Source organism: Arachis hypogaea, chromosome 8 (assembly GCF_003086295.3).
Source record: "Arachis hypogaea cultivar Tifrunner chromosome 8, arahy.Tifrunner.gnm2.J5K5, whole genome shotgun sequence".
Lineage (NCBI taxonomy): Eukaryota > Viridiplantae > Streptophyta > Magnoliopsida > Fabales > Fabaceae > Arachis > Arachis hypogaea.
In genome coordinates this window covers 4,846,349-4,869,778 of record NC_092043.1, presented here as the reverse complement: position 1 = coordinate 4,869,778, position 23,430 = coordinate 4,846,349, and the positions used below count along the sequence as shown (strand labels likewise).

Genomic DNA, 23,430 nt, shown 5'->3' with positions numbered 1-23,430 from the left:
TAGTGGTTTGAGCTCGGGTTTAGGAGGTTTCTCCTCTTCCTGAGGAGTTTTCAGAGGTTTTTTTATTTCCTCTGGTTCCTCCAGATCAGGCTGAACATCTTTAAAAATGTCCTCTAGCTCTGATTCGAGACTCTCACTCATATAGACCTCTTCCACCAGGGAGTCAATAATATCAACGCCCAAGCAGTCGTCTAATGTGTCTGGATGTTGCATAGCTTTGACCACATTCAACTTAAACTCATCCTCATTGACTCTCAGGGTTATCTCCCCTTTTTGGACGTCAATGAGGGTTCGTCCAGTTGCTAGGAATGGTCTTCCTAAAATGAGAGTTGCACTCTTGTGCTCCTCCATTTCCAGCACTACAAAGTCAGTAGGGAAGGCAAATGGCCCAACCTTGATAATCATGTCCTCAATTATACCTGATGGGTATTTAATGGAGCCATCAGCAAGTTGAAGACAGATCCGGGTTGGTTTGACCTCTTCAGTCAAGCCAAGCTTTCTGATAGTGGATGCAGGGATTAGGTTGATACTTGCCCCAAGATCACATAGAGCTATCTTGGTGCAGTTACCCTCTAATGTGCATGGTATCATGAAGCTCCCAGGATCTTTAAGCTTCTCAGGTAAGCTTTTCAGAATGACTGCACTGCATTCTTCAGTGAGGTAAACTTTTTCAGTCTCCTTCCAATCCTTCTTATGACTTAAGATCTCTTTCATGAACTTAGCATAAGAGGGTATTTGCTCAAGTGCTTCTGCAAACAGAATCTTTATTTCAAGAGTCCTGAGATAGTCTACAAAGCGGGCAAATTGCTTATCCTGTTCCGCTTGGCGGAGTTTTTGAGGATAAGGCATTTTAGCTTTGTATTCCTCAACCTTAGTTGCTGCAGGTTTATTACCTGTAGAAGTGGGTTGGGAAGCCTTTTTAGAAGGGTTGTTATCAGCACTTGTATGTGACTGATTTCCCACTGGCGTTTGAATGCCAGGGGAGGAAGCTGGAGTGGCGTTAGACGCCAACTCCTTATCTGTTACTGGCGTCTGAACGCCAGAAATGAGCATGGTCTGGGCGTTCAGCGCCAGCCTTATTCCTTTCTGGGCTCTAATTGTCCTCAGAGGGATTTTGAGTAGCCATTTGTTCATTTCTTGGCTTCCTGCTGCTTTGAAGTGAGGTATTTAATATTTTCCCACTTCTTAATTGAACTGCTTGGCATTCTTCTGTTATTTGTTTTGACAGTTGCTTTTCTGTTTGCTTTAACTGTACTTCCATATTCCTGTTAGCCATACTTGTTTCCTATAGTATTTCCTTGAATTCGGCTAGCTGCTGAGTTAGAAAGTCTAATTGCTGATTGAATTCATTAGCCTGATCTACAGGACTGAGTTTAGCAGTTACTGTTTTAGCTTCTTCTTTCATGGAAGATTCACTGCTTAGGTACAGATGCTGATTTCTGGCAACTGTATCAATAAGCTCTTGAGCTTCTTCAATTGTTTTTCTCATATGTATAGATCCACCAGCTGAGTGATCTAGAGAAATCTGAACTTTTTCTGTAAGCCCATAGTAGAAGATGTCTAATTGCACCCACTCTGAAAACATTTCAGAGGGGCATTTTCTCAGCATCTCTCTGTATCTCTCCCAAGCATCATAAAGAGATTCATTATCTCCTTGTTTGAAGCCTTGGATGCTCAGCCTTAGTTGTGTCATCCGTTTTGGAGGAAAATAGTGATTCAGGAATTTTTCTGACAGTTGTTTCCATGTCCTTATGCTGTTCTTAGGTTGGTTATTTAACCACCTCTTAGCTTGATCTTTTACAGCAAATGGAAACAGTAATAATCTGTAGACATCCTGATCTACTTCTTTATCATGTACTGTGTCAGCAATTTGCAAAAATTGTGCCAGAAACTCTGTAGGTTCTTCCTGTGGAAGACCGAAATACTGGCAGCTTTGCTGCACCATGATAATGAGCTGAGGATTCAACTCAAAGCTACTAACTCCAATGGAGGGTATACAGATACTACTCCCATATGAAGCAGTAGTGGGGTTAGCATATGACCCCAGAGTCCTCCTGGACTGTTCATTTCCACTTAGTTCCATGATGGAATAAAGGAGATGGTATGGATGTTGATATTATTTATTTTATAAAAATTTATTTTATAAAATAAAATAAAAACGAAATAAATAAAAGAAATTGAAAATATTTTGAAATTGAAATCTGAATTTTTATATAAAATTTTCGAAAATGTAGTTCAAAATTAGTTAGAAAAGATTTTTTTTGACTTTTGAATTTTATGATGAAAGAGAAAAACACACAAAAGACACAAGACTTAAAATTTTTAGATCCAATGCTCCTTATTTTCGAAAATTTTGGAGGGAAAACACCAAGGAACACCAAACTTAAAAATTTTAAGATCAAAACACAAGAAAGACTCAAGAACACCTTGAAGATTCACAAGAACACCAAGAACAAAAGAAAGAACACCAAACTTAAAATTTTTAGAAAACCAAGATAAATTTTCGAAAATTAAAGAAAGATCAACAAGAAAACACCAAACTTAAAGTTTGGCACAAGATTAAATCAAGAAAAATTATTTTTGAAAAAAAGATTTTAAAAAGAAGATGCCCAATTGCCAAGAACATAAGCCAATGCTATAACCAACTGAGCTAAAAATGTAATGTATTTTAAAGATGTATTATTTTTATAGATAAGAATAAATTTTTGAAAACTAATGTTTTGAAAAAGCACAAGAAAAACAAGAAAAGACACAGAACAAGAAAAATTAAAGATCAAACAAGAAAAATAAACAAGAACAACTTGAAGATCAAGGAAGAACAAAGAACACTAATACGAAAATTTTAAGGAAAAATATAAAATATGCAATTGACACCAAACTTAGAACAAGACACTAAACTCACGAAAAAAAATTAAAAATTGAAAAAGAAAAATAATATTTTTGAAAAATTTTTAAAAAGGGATAATAAAAGATGCAATTCTAGTGAAAAAAAGGATAAATTCTTCCTAATCTAAGCAACAAAATAAACCTTTAGTTGTTCAAACTCGAACAATTCCCGGTAACGGCGCCAAAAACTTGGTGCACAAATTTGTGTCTGCCAATATTAATGGACTATTTAACACAGCTTCGTACCACTAACCAGCAAGTGCACTGGGTCGTCCAAGTAATACCTTACGTGAGTAAGCGTCGATCCCACGGAGATTATTGGTTTGAAGCAAGCTATGTTTATTTTATTATTCTTAGTCAGGATATTAATTAAAATTATCAGTTGGAATTATTAGAAATAATAAAAGAGTGTGAAATAGTTACTTGTTGTGCAGTAATGGAGAATATGTTGGAGTTTTGGAGATGCTTTGTCTTGATTTATTCCTGTAATGTAATATTCCATCCATGGAAAAGTGCAAGTTCCCTCCATGGCAAGCTGTATGTAGGGTGTCACCGTTGTCAATGGCTACTTCCCATCCTCTCAGTGAAAATGGTCCAAATGCTCTGTCACAGCACGACTAATCATCTGTCGGTCCTCAATCAAGTTGGAATAGAATCCAATGATTCTTTTGCGTCTGTCACTAACACCTAGCCTTCAGGAGTTTGAAGCTCATCACAGTCATTCAATCCCAGAATCCTACTCGGAATACCACGGACAAGGTTTAGACTTTCCGGATTCTCATGAATGCCGCCATCAATCTAGCTTATACCACGAAGATTCTGATTAAGGAATCTAAGAGACGCTCATTCAATCTGATGTAGAACGGAGGTGGTTGTCAGACACACGTTCATGGATTGAGGAAGGTGATGAGTGTCACGGATCATCACCTTCTTCATAATTAAGCGCGAATGAACATCTTAGATAGGAACACACACGTTTGAATGGAGAAATAGAAACAATTGCATTAATTCATCGAGACGCTGCAGAGCTCCTCACCCCCAACAATGGAGTTTAGAGACTCATGCCGTCAAAGAGTATGTAATTCAGATCTGAAAATGTCATGAGGTACAAGATAAGTCTCTAAAAGTTGTTTAAATAGTAAACTAGTAACCTAGGTTTACAGAATATGAGTAAACTAAGATAATTGGTGCAGAAATCCACTTCTGGGGCCCACTTGGTGTGTGCTGGGGTTGAGACTAAAGCTATCCACGAGCTGAGGCTTTTCTTGGAGTTGAACTCCAAGTTATAACGTGTTTTGGGCGTTCAACTCCGGATCATGACGTGTTTCTGGCGTTTAACTCCAGACAGCAGCATGTACTTGGCGTTCAACGCCAAGTTACGTCGTCTATCTTCGTGCAAAGTATGGACTATTATATATTGCTGAAAAGCCCTGGATGTCTACTTTCCAATGCCGTTGAGAGCGCGTCAATTGGACACCTGTAGCTCCAAAAAATCCATTCCGAGTGCAGGGAGGTCAGGATCCAACAGCATCAGCAGTCCTTTTTCAGCCTTTCTCAGATTTTTGCTCAGCTCCCTCAATTTCAGCCAGAAAATACCTGAAATCACAGAAAAACACACAAACTCATAGTAAAGTCCAGAAATATGATTTTTGCCTAAAAACTAATAATATTTTATTAAAAACTGATTAAAACATACTAAAATCTACATGAAATTACCCCCAAAAAGCGTATAAAATATCCGCTCATCAATTCGCATGCCCCTTTGGAGTATTTGCCTACAGAAGAATGCCTTTTGGACTTTGCAATGCTCCAGCAACTTTTCAGAGGTGTATGCTTTCAATTTTTTCTTAAATGGTTGAAAAGTTTATTGAGGTATTTATGGATGACTTTTCTGTTTTTGGTAATTCTTTTGAATCCTGCTTTAAGCATTTATCTCTTGTCTTGAAACGTTGTCAAGAATCAAACCTTATTTTAAATTGGGAAAAATGTCATTTTATGGTTACAGAAGGTATTATTCTTGGACACCGGTTTTCAAGTAAGGGAATTGAGGTTGATAGAGCAAAGGTGGAGGTAATTGAAAAATTACCACCACCAACTAATGTTAAGGCAGTCAGGAGTTTCTTGGGTCATGCAGGATTTTATAGAAGATTTATAAAGGATTTCTCTAAAATTGCTAAACCTCTAAGCAACATGTTGGTTGCTGATGTTCCTTTTGTCTTTGTTTCTGATTGTGTGCATGCTTTTGAAACTCTAAAAGCAAACCTTACCTCTGCTCCCATTATAGCTCCCCCTGACTGGGATCTACTGTTTGAATTAATGTGTGATGCTAGTGACTTTGCTATAGGAGCTGTTTTAGGACAGAGGCATGGTAAGCTTGTACATGTCATTTATTATGTCAGTCGTGTGTTAAATGATGCCCAAAAGAATTACACAACTACAGAAAAAGAATTATTAGCTGTTGTGTGTGCTGTTGATAAGTTTAGGTCCTATTTACTTGGTTCTAAGGTTATTATTTATATTGATCATGCTGCTTTGAAGTACCTTCTAACCAAACATGATTCTAAACCAAGATTAATCATATGGGTGTTGCTCCTTCAGGAGTTTGATATTGAGATAAAAGACAGGAAATGGTCAGAGAATCAAGTAGCTGACCATCTTTTCAGAATTGAGCCTGAAGCAGGAGTACAACCACCCACAGCTGTGACTGAGATGTTTTCGGATGAACAATTGTTCCTCATTCAGCAGGCTCCATGGTTTGCTGACGTTGCAAATTATAAGGTCATGAATTTTATCCCAAGGGAGTACAGCAGGCAACAAGTGAAGAAGCTATTGACTGATGCAAAGTACTACATTTGGGAGGAACCATACCTTTTTAAAAGGTGTTCAGATGGAATCATCCGGAGGTGTGTCCCAGATGAAGAAAAACAACAGATTCTTTGGCACTGTCATGGTTCTGAGTATGGAGGCTACTTTGGCGGTGAAAGGACAGCTACAAAGGTCCTTCAAAGCGGGTTCTACTGGCCGACTCTCTTCAGGGACTCAAGAGCATTTGTAAAGTACTGTGACAGATGTGAAAAATCCACGAATCTCCCTACCAACCATGAAATGCCACAGCAGGGGATTCTTGAGGTTGAGTTGTTTGATGTATGGGGTATTGATTTTATGGGACCTTTCCCACCCTCACATTCAAATAACTATATTCTAGTGGCAGTTGACTATGTGTCCAAGTGGGTGGAAGCTGTGGCTTTACCCACCAATGATGCCAAAGTGGTAATGAGCTTCCTTCAGAGATATATCTTTAGCCGGTTTGGTGTCCCAAGGACACTCATTAGTGATGGTGGAAGCCACTTCTATAACAGACAGCTGGACTCTCTTCTGTAGAGATATGGAGTCCGTCATAAAGTGGAAACCCCTTATCACCCTCAGACAAGTGGTCAGGTTGAAGTTTCCAATATAGAACTCAAGAGGATTCTAGAGAAGACCGTCAATGTTTCATGAAAGGACTGGTCTAGGAAGCTTGATGATGCTCTCTGGGCATACTGGACAACATACACGACTCCCATTGGCATGTCTCCTTATCAGTTAGTCTATGGCAAAGCCTGTCACTTGCCAGTTGAGTTGGAGCATAAAGCTTATTGGGTAATCCGATATCTGAATATTGATTCAGAAGCTGTAGGAATCAAGCGAATGCTTCAGTTGAATGAGCTTGATGAATTCAGATATTCAGCCTATGAGAATGCCAAGCTTTAAAAGGAGAGAACCAAGCTACTGCATGAAAAAAAGATTGCCATCAGAGTCATTAAGCCAGGACAAAGAGTGTTTCTATATAATTTAAGGCTCAAATTCTTTCCCGAGAAGATGAAATCTCGATGGTCAGGACCATTTGTGGTTACCAGAGCTTCACCATATGGTCATATGGAAATACAGGAAGAGAATTCTGACAGGAAATTTACAGTGAATGGCCAAAGGTTGAAGCACTATCTTGGAGGCAAGATTGATCGTCAAAGGTCCACTCATCTGCTGAACTAGCAGAACTGACCGTCAAGCTAATGACGTTAAAGAAGCGATTGTCGGGAGGCAACCCGATAAATTTGTACCCTTAGCTAATTTTCATAGTAGTAGTTTTCTTTTTTTATTTTTATTGAGTTTTTACTGTTTCTCTGATCATGCAGCTATGTTATTCCAGGAACCGAATACCTCTAGCTAAAAAAAAAAACAATAAAGAGCACACGACGTGCAAGCGTCGTTGACACGAACGTGTCAATCATGTGTGCATGAAAAATAATATTTGACAGAGAGTTATGCGGGAGTGGCGCTGGACCCATGCTTGGCGCACAAACATGACCGCGCGTACGCGTACCACACGCGTGCGCGTCGTTTGCAATTATCGCCATCCACGCGTGCACGTCATTGACGCGAATGCGTAACCTGCAAAAACAGCATAAAAAAGTGTTTGGGCAGAGAGTTGTGCTGTCTTGGGACTGGAAGCTTGCTAGAGGCACAAATTTACTCACGCGTACGCGTCCCTGACGCGTACGCGTCCCTGACGCGTGCGCGTCATTTGCAAAAATGGTCCTCTACGCGTGCGCATGTATGACGTGCACACGTCATATGAAATTATTGGTTCCCAAGCCATGCGAACAGAGAGTTGTGCGTGTGCGCGGCTGGCTTCGCGTGAATCGCACAAAACCCATGGCACGCGGACGCATGCCTGATGCTAACGCGTCATAAAGAAAGTTCGCGACCCACGCGTACGCGTGCTATACGCTTACGCGTCGCCTGCGCCGCACAAATACACTTGTTTACCGCACAGTTTTTACTTTTCTTTCTCTCTCTCCCAATCCTAATTCTCTCTTGTTCTTTTGTCTTTATATTCTTCTTTTCTCTCACTATTTGTTTTTATTTTCAGTTCTTCTTTGCTTGAGGACAAGCAAACCTTTAAGTTTAGTGTTGACGCTTTGCTTAAGGGTTTTTTCTGTTTATTTTTATGGCACTAAGGGAGGTGAATCATCTTCACAAAGGAGCACAACCTGAAGAATAAAACGACCGCTCAGGATAGCTAAGGTGGTTGAGTTCCTTTCATTTTTTCCCTCCCGCTTTTATTATGTTATGTTCCGGTTTCCTGCTACTTTGTTTTGTTTAGTGCATGATCCTTTAGTAGTAGATTCATAGGTTCTAGTTTAGTTTTCTGTTAAGTGCTTTAATTCTGAAAGATGTCTCATGTATTACTCACTGAACTTGAATTCAAATAAAAAATACAGAAGTGATGTATTGCATGAGAAATTGAGTTAATTTTAAGAGTAGTCTTATTTACTTAAAGGTGGTGGTATTTTCTGTGATTGTTGAATGCATGATATGAACAGTGCATATTTGAATTTGAATCAAGGGATGTTGATGTATAAGGAACAGAATTAATTATCTTTTTGCCAATATGGATGCTACTTTGAGTCTTTTACAATTTTGTTTATTTTAGGTAGCATTCGGTGGAATTTGATGGAGTTTCTACAGCACAAGAATCAAAGGAGATGGCAGCGAGGAGCGACGCGTACGCGTGAGCAACCCGTACGCGTGATTTGGTGCTTTCCATGGCGACGCGTGCGCGTGACTGACACGTACGCGTGATTTGAAGATCTGCTCAGTGACGCATATGTGTGATCGACGCGTACGTGTGATCGACGCATCCGCGTGACTTGCGAAGAAGACCAGCGACGCGTACGCGTGACTGACGCGTATGCCTGACATGCGCCACGTGTAGAAAATGCAGAAAAATGCTAAAGGCAATTTCTGGGCTGTTTTGACCCAGTTTCCAACCCAGAAAACACAGATTAGAAGCTGCAGAATGGACAAAATAAGTGGTCCCCACCATTAGCTAAAGACTAGTTAATGAATTCGAATTTAAATTCAAATCTTATTTTGAGGAAAAGATTTTTTAGCTTTAGATAGATTTTAAATTAATTAGGATTAATTATAAAAGGAATGCCAACAGGGTTATTCCAATACAACATTATTCTATTCCAAATTTACAATCCTAGTTTTTTCTCTGAACCATGAGCAACTAATCCTCCATTGTTAAGGTTAGGAGCTCTGTCTATTTGTATGGATTGATTCATTTGATCTTTCTAATTTAATTCATGTTTTGATTTATATTATCAATAATTGTTTTCGTTCTTTATTTTATGAATTTGGGTGGAACGGAAGTATGACCCATGTTCTAATTGAGTTCTTGTAAAACTTGGAAAATGTCTCTACTTGAACAACAACTTGAAAACATATTATCCTGAATTTCTAATTGTTTGTATTTAACGGGATACGTGACATATAATTTCCTTATTTTTGGATAATTAGGATTCTTGTGGCATATAAACTGGAATTTGATCATCACCTTCTAATTGGAATTAATTGACCAAGAAATTGGCAGTTAATGAATTTTAAAGAAGACTAGGAAGGTCTAAGGAATTAGGGTCTAGTCACATATAGTTTGCCATGAATTAAATCTTGCATGATTAAAATAATTAGTAAGAAAAATGAATTCAGAAAAATAGATAACTCTGAAGCCTTAACTGTTTTCTCTATATTTTATTCCCAACTCATTGCTACTTGCTTTCTGAAATTCTTAATTTACTATTTAATGCTCTTTGAATACCCAAATACTCTTTTCTGTTTGTCTAACTAAGCCAATCATTTAACTATTGTTGCTTAGTCCATCAATCCTCGTGGGATCGACCCTTACTCACGTAAGGTATTACTTGGTACGACCCGGTGCACTTGCCGGTTAGTTTATGGGTTATAAAATACCGCACCAGAGCACAAACAAAAGCTAACTGTGGCAGAGATGAAGATGTCGAGATTGATGCGTGGTCATACACAATTGGATAGAATAAGGAATGAAGATATAAGAGAGAGAGAGAGAGAGAGAGAGAGAGAGAGAGAGAGAGAGAGAGAGAGAGAGAGAGTTAGAGTACCATCAATTGTGGAAAAATATTATAGAATCGCGTCTCAAGTTGTTCGGACATGTGAGAAGAAGACCGAAAGAATACCCAGTCATGAGGGTGGATGAGATGGAAGATGGACCAGGGGTGAAAGGTAGAGAAAAAACTAAGAAGGTCATCCATGAGGTGGTTAAACGAAATCTATATTTAAACAGTCTCTCTATAGACATGATATATGATAATGCTCAATAGTGTCATTTGATTCATGTAGCCGATCCCACCTAGTAGAACAAGATTTTGTTATTGTTGTTTTTGTTATTGTTTATGTTGTATTTTTAAATATTTTAAAATAGAATAATACAATATATTCTCAACGTATTGTTAAAGATAAATTAAAAGAAATTCTAACTACAGCAATTTGCTCTCTACAGATAGGGCTGCACATGGATGGGATATACGCTAAAATTCTATCAAATCTGCACTGCTCCCATTGGATCGGATCAGATATGGTATCTGCGTTTTTTTAGGTCGGATCGGATATCAGATATATCCACATAATTCAGAAATTTGTTTTAAGGCCTTGTTTGGCTGTTTTTGCAAAAAAATGTCCAGAAAATCATTTTTTCACTTGTTTAGGCCTATTAACTTTTAAAATATTATCAATAAAAGTTCTCTTGAATAATAAAAAAATAATAATAGCACAAGATCTAAGTTTGATTGTTCTAAGTTGGAATACAACATAAAAAATTAAAAACAAGATAACATAAAATTTATGATAAGACTTTGTAAAACAACACATTAAATTAGCAATTCAACATACCAAAACATACTAAAACAGCAACTCAGCAATTAAGCATACTAAATCATACTAAAACAGCAACTCAGCATACTAAAACACAGTAAAAGAGCAACTTAGCAAGTTCCAATTGACATATCTCTTCCATTTGACACTGTATCAGCAACCATTCATTCCTATTGAGAAATAGTAAGTGAGAAAAATTAGTAAAACATGTTAGAAATAGCAGGTCGTCACTCAGCAAATACTACAACCTACAGGTGAGTTTGGTGAAACTATCACTAGCAATGATACATTAGAAAATAGCTTATCTGGTAGAAATTGACTACAATGTCAAGTAGTTGATTTCTCATTCTTGTAAAATAATCTTTCAAAACTAGTATATGTTATCATGTTAGGTAAAGAAAAATACTTGACAACTGGAAACGAAATCAAATAGACCAATAATTTAAAGCATGTTTTGATTTGCCAAAAGATGATATAATGCCATTGTATTTTTTTCAAAAAGAAAAGAAAATCATTGACAGTAATTTAAAACTGTGAGAAAATGGTAGGACGATTCTCCTTTGGCAAAGAAAGATATAAAATTGAAGAATGTATAGAAAATATTTTCGAAATATCTTAGAATTTGTTCTGTCTATACTATAATATTTAATTTAAAAATTAAAATTAAATTACCTATAATACTTGATGAGTTGAAGAGCGAAGATGATAGAGACGAAGGAGGCCTGGTCTGACAAATTGATGAAGCCGCTTGGGGAGACAACCATTGCTGATGGAAGAGAAGACCAAGCTGCTAGAGGAGACGACCTCACTGCTGGAGGGGGTGATCGCACCATTGGAGGAGACCACCAACCGTGAGCGCTGCACTAGTGAAAAACGCAACCTATGGAGAACGCGGCCTATAGAGAACGTGTATGGAGAATGCGACCGCCGTCCACCGCGTCAATCGAGGAGGCGACGACCGTGCAGCTGGAGCCTGGAGGAAACGACAAACTTAAAAGACGGTGATGGATAATTAACGCCGGTGATGGAGTGAGGTAGAGCCAGTCAGAATGGAGAAGGAGAACCAGAATCTAAAAGTCAGAGTGAAAGTCTGAGAGGAGAGCCCAGAGAGTAAGAGAGGAGCGCCGTAACATTAGAGATTTAGGGTTGGGTCACATTACATTAGAATTTATTTAAAACTAGGCTATTTATATGATGTGCGGATATGCAGATTGGATCCGCGCGTATCACTGCCAAATTCACTATCCAATCTTATTATGGTACAGATAAAATAATATTGGTAAAATTTAGATTGGATGTCGCGGATATGCAAATATTTTCTAATCCATGTAGAGCCCTATCTACAAATTGCCCCACTCAAATTTTGAAAAAGACTATACAATGCAATAACGGATTTATAATCGAAACCTAATCTCTGCCGTATCTAAAGAAAATCAGTCGTTCGGTTGATAGTAGATACATTCATAAGAAAATATATTGGAAAAATCCATGACCGGTGAAAGACAGAAAGACGGTTCAGTTTGAAATTGCGGTTATTTTTTTTTTTTTTAAAAAAAGGAGTAAGAAAGAGACTCTCCCAGATAAGAATTTATAGCTCCTTCTTCTGCTGCTGCAGGCTGGCCAGCAAAGTTCACCAAACTCCCCTCATCTTCAGATTTCTTGCTTTAGGCATTACTTACCGGCTACCGCTAGTTTGGGTACTCTTTTTTCTCTTGATTGCTTCACTTCTCTGTGTGCTTCTGATTCATTATCAGTAACCGATCCATTGGAAGCTTAAAGAAAGAAAAAAAAGAAGATTAGCCCAGGTGTTTAGTTTTCTTTCTGGTGCAATTTCTTTTCCAGATTTTGTGTCACCAAAGCATCTTGCTATTGATTCATTTGCGTTTAATTTCCCGGAGTGCTAAACAGCATGCGCTTTAGTTCTCAAAGTTGCATTCATTTTTTCATTATTTTGGGCTAAACGGTTTCCATTATTATTCAGTTCAGCGTCGTTTCGACTACTTGTGTGTTAATTAATAGGTTTGCTCTTTTGGATTTTCAGTGTTTTGATTACCTTATGAGAGAGGTGTGGGAGAGGAACAAATCTGTTTGTAATTTGGATCTCTTTCCTCTGAAACCCTAATTTTCTGCATAAGTGAAGGTTCCTTACTCAATGGAAACTGGGGATGACAATAGCAATGCCGATAGCCCTGAACGTACGGCAGGGATGGAGGGGTGCTTGTATTCCGAAGCTGTAAATAATGGAATGGTAATTGTTGATGGGAGTGGTCCTGATGAGAGCAAAGAAATTAGGCATTCGAAGAAGGAAGCTGTAAATACCAGAGTGTCAACTGCAGATGGGCGTTTTCGGACATACAAGAGGCGGAAACATGTAAAGATGAGTTGTTCAGAAAGCAAAGCTCAGGAAGAAAGCAGAGTGTGTGTGGAAGCCGCAAGTCACTTTTCAGAACAGGTATCCTGCACATCTTTTGCTGCATGTGTGCCTTTGATATTTGTCTGTTTTCATTTATCATATGGCATAGGAGATTTTATATCTAATGTATTGTTTTGTTTTCTGATATTTTGTAGAATTGTTATGCACAAGCTGCTAGAATTTTAGGGTTATGTAGGCACTAGCAACTAGGCATGCATAAGACTGGAAAATTTTCAAGAGTGCTGATATTGAGGGATTTGTTTTTATAATTTTTCCTGTAAATAGTTTAATGTTAGATTCCACTTGGAATTATTTATATTTGTTCTACTGAGGAAAAGAAGTCTTGAATGCGAAGACCAGAATAGTAGTATGTTCACATGTTATTTGTGGTTCTCTCACTGCTAGGGAAGGTAGGAATCATGGGGAATGTGAGTCATCCTGAATATGCAGATATTGTAAAAGGATAGTCAGTCAACCATTTTGTGAGGTGTATGATGCGAATATTGTAACAAGTTGTGTGTGTTTGTGTTTACGTGTGTGAGGAATTTATTATTAAAAGGGTAGTAACATAAAAGGATAGTCAGTCAACCGTTTTGCAAAATAGGCTTAGGAGACTCATAGCTGCTGCGATGCTCTGAATTGGGTTTCTCTCCATTTTTGCAATTCCTATACTGTTATCTTCTTTCTAAGCTGATATTAAGCTGATATCAGTTGTGGGTGCTATTGGTGTTTAAAAATACACATACATCTTTTCTCTTTGCCTATTTTCTGTGGTTCCTATCAGCCCCTTAGTGTGTGAGTCTAAGATTTGTTAATCTGAGTTGCAGAAGAGACATTATTGCTGAAGGGCTAATGTTTTAGGAGAAGGAAAAAAAGTTGCTGTTGTCTGATTTTATTTGTCAATGAGCATGCTGTTTTTAAACAACGAGTCTTTCTCTTTTTCTTTTAAAGAAAAAAGCTTTCAGTAAGTGCTAGTTGATTTGTGAAGTTAATGACAAAATTGTTGTGGAGAACACACACGATAAATGAATCCAGCACATTATTTTTCTCTTAGAATTTAGATATGAATGCAATTTACAAAATAGTTAGTGGAGCGGTGGGGTGGCTTGTGTAGAATTCCTACTTCACAAAATTTAGATGATTTTAAGAGCAATACTTACAATATCTTCATCCCTTCTGCAAAGCTGTAATTTAAGATTTCCTTTTATGCAGGCTGTGAAGAAACCATATGGTATAGCTGTAGGAAATACTTCAAAAGATAATTCAAATGGACATTGGGGGAATGTTGTACTAAATCATTTATATCATTCATTAGGCAATGATAACAGTGGCACAAAGTGGTGCATAAAGGAAGCACTGATGAGTAATCCAAAATCCATTACCGACATGGTTTGTTCTATGTCTAGAACTGCATATATCATGCTTATATCACTATTAAATTACTTTTGTCTCTTCCATCTTGCAAATCAACATATTTTTCTGCAGGAAACTTCTAAAATTGACAAAGATGGTCAAGAATGCTCGTCACACTTCGACTGTTCCTCTCATAGGTTACAGTTTGAAGCTAATGGGCATGCATATGTCATGCATGGTGGATGTTCAAGTGAATCAGATGGCAATGGTCTTACTAAGAAGTGTCAGCGTGTGTTCCATAATATCTTAGCCTCTGAAAAATTCAGTTCATTATGTAAGGTGCTACTAGAAAATTTTCATGGAATGAAACCTGAAAGTGTAGTTGACTTTAGTGTCATAAATTCAAGGATGACAGAAGAAGCTTATGAACAATCACCCACACTTTTCTTGTCAGATTTTCAACAGGTAAAATTTAAGTACCTATACAACTAACAGATTTTGCATGGCTGTATGATTTTGCTTGAGAAAGTTTGAAAAATTTAGACAGCTGAATATCTGGATAGTATGGCTATTATTGTTGTTTATGTATCTTTCAACTTCTATGCTCTGAACCTGAAGTGCTTAAATTTGTACTGATCCTGACATTTGAAATAACCTAAAGGAGATGTGTTGCATATGGTGCACCTACATCATTCTACAGTGTAGGCAATTAAGCTAAAATATGGAAGCGTACATAAGGAGAATTAGGGAATAACAGGGCAGTATTGTAATTGACCTGCTAAGCTGGCAAAGTAGTTGAGGGGAAATATATTCTGTAGGGGAGAGATAAGAGGTATTTAGGTGATGGAAAGTGTTGACTGAGGTATTCAGATCATTGAGAATTAGGCTCAGAACTTCAGGAGTGAGATAGGCTCTTGAAATCCTATCACCTATGTTTTCCTTTTCTGTTTTCTTGGTAATTCAATAACATTCATACTACAGAGGGTTAAAATCACATGGGCTACGCTGCTACAATACAATTCTCCATTCCTCTATTACCGTTCTTTTGTTCTTTTCTATCATCATGGTACCATGTTTAACTGGAAATTCAATTTTCAATATTTATTAGTGGTTATTTCTTCGAAACATTTTGCTGCGCTTATTTCATGTTATTTTCTCTTATCTAATGCAATAGTTAAGCTGTTATTAACCATATTAATCTTGGATTTGAACAAGATAGACTTTATAAGAGTAAAGACATGGGTATCCCGTATTCCTTGATTTAGCTTTTGGTGTGGAGTTAAGGCTACAATCTTAAGAAGGTACTAGAGCCTATCTTGTTTTTTGTCTTGCTGATGTTCATCTGTGCAAACATCATGCCTTGAATATCCAATTTTGGGTGTGAGGGAGTGTGTTAAGTTTGAAGTTATTGAAGGGTACAACCAAGATTGCTCCTATAAATACCGGGGCATCCATTACCTCTTGAGCTAGCTTTTCGAGGTCACATTAGACTCATTCTTATATAACCCAGTTTTGGGATTATTTTAAAAAGATAAAGTTGAAGCTTAGAAAAGCAAGCCTTTAGGTAAATTAGAAGCTTCTTCGATGGAATTTATTTTTATAATAATTCTGATATGACTGGTTTGTAATAAATTATCAACAGCCTCCAGTAAGCACGTGCTGAAATGACTATCATAATTTTATTTGTTGTAGCTTATTCTAGGCCACAATTATGAATTATGGTAGTAAATCTTATTAAATATGTCCAACTTCATGGTTAAAATTTTACAAAACTAGGATATTTACTGCTGTTGCATTAGCTTTACTCACATCAACAGCACATTTTCTTGCGGGTCTTTCAAAGAAGGGATTGGCTTATTTTGGTAAATACATCCGACGAACTCCAATCCTTCTACCAATTAACATCTCACAAGATTTCTCAAAAACCTTGCTGTGCACTATGAAGCCTTCTATCACTCACCGTGGAGGTGTAACAGAGGAAAGAGAATTTTCTAAGGGGCCCATTACTAAAAGAGGGAAAATAGCCCCTCTGCCTAATAGCTACAGCAGAACGGAAAAGAGAGTGAGAGTAAGGAGGGGCCTACTAATGTAACAGAATTGGCACATGAAAAGGGTAGTGGAAGGGGTCTGAGATCTAATTTTGTTAGTGATCAGTTGGGAGAGAGGAAATTTGAGGGAGTGATTGATGATGAGGGAGGACATTGAGAATTTGGAGAATGGACTCAGGCTTGCAGAGAGGCTGGGCTCTTGCATCCCTCTACTATTGTTATTTTCTCTTTTCCTTTTCTCCAACAAATAATACACTAAGTGGGGAGGGTGATTTCTCACTGAATCCACCATTCCACTTCATTTCCCTCTTTTTTGGTCCCTATTTCTGACTATTTTCCCTTTTCTATCACTGGTGCATTATTTTCCTCTCTGTTTTCTCGATACTGGTTGTTACAAGTTCCTCCCTTTTTTTTTATGAAAGGCAATTTTTCCAAGGAAAATGTGATACTCATACGGATCCAATCCATTTTTAATATCTTATGCATTTTTGATAATTAAAAAATAATGTTACTTGATGACTTAATACCAATCAAATTGAAGTAAAAGTTATATTGCACAGTAATAGAACTTGTGATGTACAGGATTTAATGTTGGGCAATCAATGAAAATAAACTAATGTTCCTTAGATGAAAATGATGTATTGAACAAGTAATTTGACCACATGTGATTAGGAATGAGTGAATTAAAATCAAATGTGTTACTTATTGTGGAATAGATGGTAAAAGATTTTTTGGAGGTGGTTTTCAGCATTTGCAAAGAAGGCTTGTAAACGACCTATTAAGGAGAGTAAATTAGATGGATGATAGTCCAACACCTATAGGTAGAGGGAGACCTAGAAGAACTTTAGGTAAAATCATTAAGAGTTTTGGATTTTAATAGATTGAAAGAGGCATTTTTCTGAAATGATACTATAGAATTGTGCTGTCATCTAATCATATACTTATCCTCAATGGAACCTTGTTACAAAGATTAGAAACATATATTGTGAATTACTTGAAAGTAACAGTCAGCACGTTTGTTATTTATATGTTACACTCAAGAAAAACATACAATTTACATAAACGGTAGAAGAATGAGGTTATTGCCTGTCTCCTCATTTTTGTAGTGGCCAATATTTCTTGTAGAATATTGCCATGTGTTATGAATGATAATATATTAGAAGTTAGAGAACTCGAGCAGCCCTAAATGTTTCACATTAATTCATCCGTGGAATTTCTGGATCTGGTCTGATTGTTGCCATGGTTGAGGATAGTCTATAGTTCTGGATTTGTACAATGCTGGATTGCTTCCTTTTTTTTTCTTGGCTAATTTTGATGTAGGTTTGCATCTGGTTTGGTGTTAATATTTTGTTAAATTATTGTCAATGTTGTTTATATCAACCATTGAGTTGAACTATGGTGTTGTCATTTCTTTTTCAAGGTGAAATCTTTCTTCTTTAGTTTATGATTTGATGGTAAATATGGCAATTTATCTACAAATGATACACTGAACTTCTCAGTGTCTTCTGTAGACCCTGAGCAGATAACTGGGGAATGTAATTTCTGGGTCTAATTATATGTTTAATCTTTGTGATATGGTTAGGTTTGGAGAAAGCTTGAAAACACTGGAAATGAGATTGTTGCTATAGCAAAGAGTCTTTCCAACTTGTCAAGAGCGTATTACTTAGAGCATGTAAATCTAAAACCTTCGCTATTGGAAAGCATCTTTAATTGCTTTTGTGTATTCTTATCTTCCTGCTTTTTTTTATCCCTTTTGCTTACCTTAAATTTTTTGTTTAGGTGGGAGTTCCTGGACACAGTTCATTTGAGGATCAAAAACAAGTGGTATGACATAGGAGTATTATAATTTTATTTTAATATTTAATAAGCTGGTAATGCATGATATCTCATCAAGTACCAAAAAGACAGAAAAGGAATTTCTTTGAAGTCTGCAATTGAGTTACTTCAGTTTATAAACAAGAGTAGGGATAGTAATGGGTACCCGTCCCGACGGGTACCCCTCCCCCACCCCCAATCTACATTTATGAAAAATGCCCCCTATCCCCGCCCCATTTCCATCACAGGTCTCCGTTTAATTGTCGCCAAGGGGATAGTGGATACCCCTCCATGTTACCTTCAAAATTTTTTAAACAAATTTAGTACAAAACCCATAACACAATCCTTCAAAAGTTCAATAAAGTTTAACATAAGGCAACACAAAACACAATTTAACCTAATCTAATACAGATGTTAAATATCCAAGAAGACAACTTACAACTTTTATATATAAGTGAGGGCATTTTAGTAAATTTTCAATTTGCGGGGATTTTGCCGGTCCCCATGGGGCTGATACCTCTACCCCTGTCTCCGTCTCTATGGTGGGTTCCTGTGGGGATTTCACGGGTCCCAGTGCGGGTAATCCCCATGGGTACAGTTTGGACCTTCCAATGTCTACAGCTAGTGCAGCTTTTAGCTGGAAGAAAATAGTTACTGCTATTCCTCTCTAAGCCTAGGCCTAGCTTAGACTTCCTATCTTCCTCTATTGGGTACTTTTTATGGGGGTTTCTTTTTTCTGTGGCATCTGGTGAAAGTAGGTTTAATCTACACATCTGATAGAATACTTAGCTGGATTCCTGGTCCTTTAATTAAAAATTAAATATTGCATTTATCTGAATAGGTTACAATTTCCATTTTTAAGATAGCATCGGTTTGAGAGATGCATGCAAAATACCTAGTTTGGAAGGAGAGTAACTAAGGAAAAGTTAAGAAGCAAACTCTAATAGAGTATAGAGCATTGAGTTTTAGCTCAAAGCACATCTAGCCTCTTTCAGGACTAACTGATATACATTCAAATGCTCCCCAAAGCCTCCCTCAACTTTGGCATAGAGTTCCTCCACACACCAGGTTGTGGAACCCCCTTCTAATCATTGAAGAAAAAAGTAAGCAGTGGCAATCCTTTTCCCCTTGCACCTATTGTACTCTGACAAAAGCTAATGACATTCATTTGTATTGGTTATTAATCAACTGTATCCTAAAGCATAATAGCTGTAACAAAAAATGATTTTATAGTGAAAAAGGATGAAATTCTGAAAGAAATTGAGACATTAAATAGGATAGGTAAGGAAGGTCTTATCTCTAGTGAAGATTGTGAGAAGGGTTCCCAGTTAAATGAGTTTGAGGATCTTTTGTTGAAATAAAGATTAAAGAATTAGTTGGGGACAAAAGGCCAAATTCGAATGGAAGTGGATGTGAATTCTAAGCTTTTTCATAAGGTGCTTATTATTGGGAGAAAGAGGAAAAGTTTAATTTAGTGGTGGTTTGTGGGGATGGTTAGCTTGTTAAACACACACACATTTAGAGGAAATGTATTCTAGATCATTCCTTTGTAGTTTAAATTGGCAGCTATCCCTCGTGAAAAGGCTGCTTCTTGGAGAGACCCATTGGAGAAAAGGACATAAAGCAAGCTATCCTCATGACTTTATTGCTAGTTTTTTATCGGGTCTTTTGGACAGACCTTTATGGTTCCCACCTCTCTCTCATGACACAATGCTCACTCTCTCACTCGCCAGCTAGGCTAGTTACAAAACCCACCTTCATAGTTCACTCAATTATAATTAGGTCGTTAATATCTAATTGTCTAGGTATGTAACAGATGTCGTCAAAGTTTATCTTTCGAAGGTGTTGAAGAGTTCCATAACATGAGTATCATGTAGTTTTATGAGAAATGCTTCTGCAGTGAGGAAGATGATGAATCTTAGATTGTGCAGAATGTATGAATGAAAGTGAATTACCATGCTATTATTCATTAGTCTGAGTTGGTAAAACAGAATTGGTAACCAGTGATTGCCATAATCAAATTTCCTAACGTAGCTAAATTGTATTAAAGGAATTTCTTAATTTGGTTGACTCATAACTAAACCGATTGATTGACTTGTGGGTCAATCTGATCTCTATCTTCAACACACCCTGTGCACATGCCATTGTTTTTGTTAAATTAATGTTATACACTTATAGAACCAAAAAAAAAAATAACAAGAAAAGAAAAAATTCTTTGTTTTGAGGTAGATTTTTTTGTATCTGAGGACATTATTTCTTGACTAAGAAATATAATATTCAATATTGTAGTTCACTTTTTCTTTAGGTAAGTAAGAATTTGTTGTAGGCAGCTTTTTTATTTTTAAAACTTAATGTCTGAAAGTCCTGGCTGTTAGATTTGGAGATTTTGCTGGCTTTCACTACAAATGGTGCACATGATCTGTTTTACACAACAAATGCAGACCCTTATATTTATTTATTTTTTTGCTGTGGTTGCCGTTTTATTGAATCATTACAAAATGCACTCTTGATATGATTAAAGATTTTGCCTCAGATTTATTAGATTGGTCTTGAGAATTGCTTTTCATGCATTCTTGTCAAACAGTTCCATAACTATGCATTGGACAATGTTATGAGACCACAGCAGACAGAAGTTTGTGCTACAGATAAAGTCTGCAGTTGCAGGCATTGTGGAGGCAAGGCAGATGGGACAGACTCCTTGATTTGTGATTCATGTGAGGAGATGTACCATGTATCTTGTATCGTGCCGGCTTTGAAGGAATTACCTGAAAAAAGCTGGTTCTGTGCCAATTGTACTGCTATTGAAATAAGATCTCCACATGATAATTGTGTGGTGTGTGAAAGGTTGAATGCCCCAAAGTCCTTGAACAACATTGTTGGTGATGAGAGCATTCCTACAAATGATGAAACACACAATGAATTGGAGGAAAATTCAAATTGTACATATGGGATCGAGGTGTCCATAGGGAGAAGAAACTTGCCTGATTGCAAAATTTGTAGGGAGGAAGTAGATGGAGAAGATGTACGGATATGCGGTCACAATTCATGCCCTAGTAAATACTATCATGTAAGGTGTTTGTCCACTAAGCAGGTCCAGTCATATGCTCACTGTTGGTACTGCCCTTCTTGTTTATGTCGAGTTTGCCTCGTTGATCGAGATGATCACAAGATTGTTCTCTGTGATGGTTGCGACCATGGATACCACATCGATTGCATGGAGCCTAAACGGACTACCATTCCAAAAGGCAACTGGTTCTGCAGAAAATGCGATGCAGGGATCCAAGCAATACGCCGGGCTAAAAAGACATATGAGAATTTCAATTTTAGAACTGGCGAAGATGTTTCAAAGCCTAAGTATAAGCTTGGTAAGAAATGGAAACAAGGACGAGAATTGGAGAAAGATGGAGGAATGGACATGCTTTTAACAGCAGCCAACACACTTAAATTTGAAGAGAACTTGGCTAGTAGCTAGATTGGTTAATAAAAAGCATGAATTCCTTGACGGCATATGCATTAACTGGTAAAACCCGATTACTTAGCATTTTGTGCATTATTTTGATTATTGACTGATTTTGTTAGGCTGTAGAACTGCCACATTTAGCTGACTTTTGGGTACAAAATCATTTGAAACATAGGACTATAGAGGCCGAAAAGATAAACCACAAAAAAACTGTATGCAAGAGTAAGTTGGTCATAACAATTATGTAGTACATATGGGTGATATGAAACTTGATTGTCTCCTTTGCTACTTGTGAATTGTAAGATATTGAGTGGCCCAACTTATGACAATTACGACTTGTTTTGTGTTCCTTTTTAGGTCCTAAACATGCTTGTGATAAAAAGATTTTGCACACCTGTTTTGGGTTTCTCAGAAAACTGCTGTTATCAAGAAGATCCTTTCTAAATGTTTCTCAAGAAGAGTTAATTTCTTTGAAGGAACCGAATGCTGTGTTATATTTATTATTTGAAGGAACAAGAAACAAAGCGCTTGACATTAACAATCAGAAAATCTCCAATTTATTAAGGGGGTGGGTGATAAAATTAACTCATACCTTTGCAAGTAAAACGAGCGGCAGCTTAGATGGGGCAACTGTAATCTTCAATATTGGTTTTGTTAGATCTGCTGAGAAGCCAGCAAATGCATCCGATTATCAAATATTCGTATAGGTATACTTATCCTAATCAAAACCTAATGACCTATCATGTAACATGTATACTTGTCCTAATAACAACCTAATGACCTATCATGTAACATGTATACATTTTTTATTTTTTTGGATCAGTGGGGGGCCAAAAGGCGCAGAGACGTACTTTATAATCAAAGGTAAAAAATATCAATGATAATGATTCATTTTGAAGTGGAGTAAAATTACCTTTAAAAGAGCGGATAGAGAGATCTAGAGAATGAAAGAGGAAGAAAAAGCTACAGGGTTTGGACTTCAGAGAGGAGACCTTCAGAGAGGAGAACTAAAGAAGGATGCAACTTCTAAAGGAGAACATAGTAACATTATGGAGACAATCGGAGAAGTTTTGGGGACAGCGGTCTAGATTAAAATGGCTGTGATGAGGGGACAAAAATACGACATTCTTCCATACCACCACTATTTACAGAAGACAAAGAAAGAGAATAGAAAGGCTGGAGAATGTGATAAGAGAACTTTTGCCGGTTTAGAATGGATCAAAAGCAAGAATCAATTTGTTGGTAGTATAGTTTAAACCAACAATAAACTCTCTTAATCAAATGTCAATTTCAAAACACAATATAAACCGAGAGTAAATAAACTTCGGGTCGTTCTTTTCTAGGATGCAATTGAAGTGTTACTTCCTTGGTTGTTAAGGAAAAAAAGGGTTTCAAGCAAGAAATTAAAAATTAAAAGAACTAAGAAATCAAAGAACTAAAAAATGAGCAAAATTGTGAATTAATGCAAGCAAAGGTAAACAAGATCAAAACTAGTGAAAATGCTATAAATGCAATAAGGAGCCTTGACTTGGGAATTGAGAATCCAAGGAATCCTATCATCGCCATAACCACAACTATGATAATTGTCATGAGTTAGTCTCGCCTAGTCAACCCAACCATCGAGGAGTAAGTCAAGCAAGCATAATTGACCTTAATCCATAAGTCCTAGCCAACTTACCAAACTAGTTGATAAAAGGCTAGCGTCAATAGAAACAAGAGCCAAT

The 23,430-nt window shown here is 37.1% G+C and overlaps 1 protein-coding gene across 9 annotated transcripts; it reads left to right on the top strand.

Annotated features, from left to right (window-relative positions):
- Positions 1-11,966: 11,966 nt before the first annotated feature.
- LOC112705761 (PHD finger protein EHD3) lies at positions 11,967-23,056 on the top strand. Of its 9 annotated transcripts, none has more exons than XR_011864460.1 (9): positions 11,967-12,314; positions 12,758-13,069; positions 14,243-14,419; positions 14,516-14,848; positions 18,014-18,103; positions 18,211-18,255; positions 20,831-21,766; positions 22,064-22,413; positions 22,530-23,056. XR_011864460.1 is itself a non-coding variant. In XM_025756715.3 (8 exons), the coding sequence occupies exons 2-7, from the start codon at positions 12,770-12,772 to the stop codon at positions 21,716-21,718; spliced, it is 1,833 nt and encodes a 610-aa protein (XP_025612500.1). In that variant the 5' UTR covers positions 11,967-12,314; positions 12,659-12,769; the 3' UTR covers positions 21,719-21,766; positions 22,064-23,056. The 9 variants fall into 9 exon arrangements, 6 of the variants coding, with proteins under 6 accessions (XP_025612500.1, XP_072056535.1, XP_025612497.1 ...); XR_011864458.1 differs by having other exon boundaries at positions 12,659-13,069; XR_011864459.1 differs by having other exon boundaries at positions 11,993-12,422; positions 12,659-13,069.
- The last annotated feature ends 374 nt before the right edge of the window (positions 23,057-23,430 follow it).

Bases quoted from the DNA above. Each gene is read 5' to 3' on its own strand.
- LOC112705761 (XM_025756715.3), top strand. From the start codon at position 12,770: ATGGAAACTGGGGATGACAATAGCAATGCCGATAGCCCTGAACGTACG. The intron at 13,070-14,242 runs GTATCCTGCACA...CCTTTTATGCAG, and splicing joins CAAGTCACTTTTCAGAACAG to GCTGTGAAGAAACCATATGG. The intron at 14,420-14,515 runs GTTTGTTCTATG...ATTTTTCTGCAG, and splicing joins CAAAATCCATTACCGACATG to GAAACTTCTAAAATTGACAA.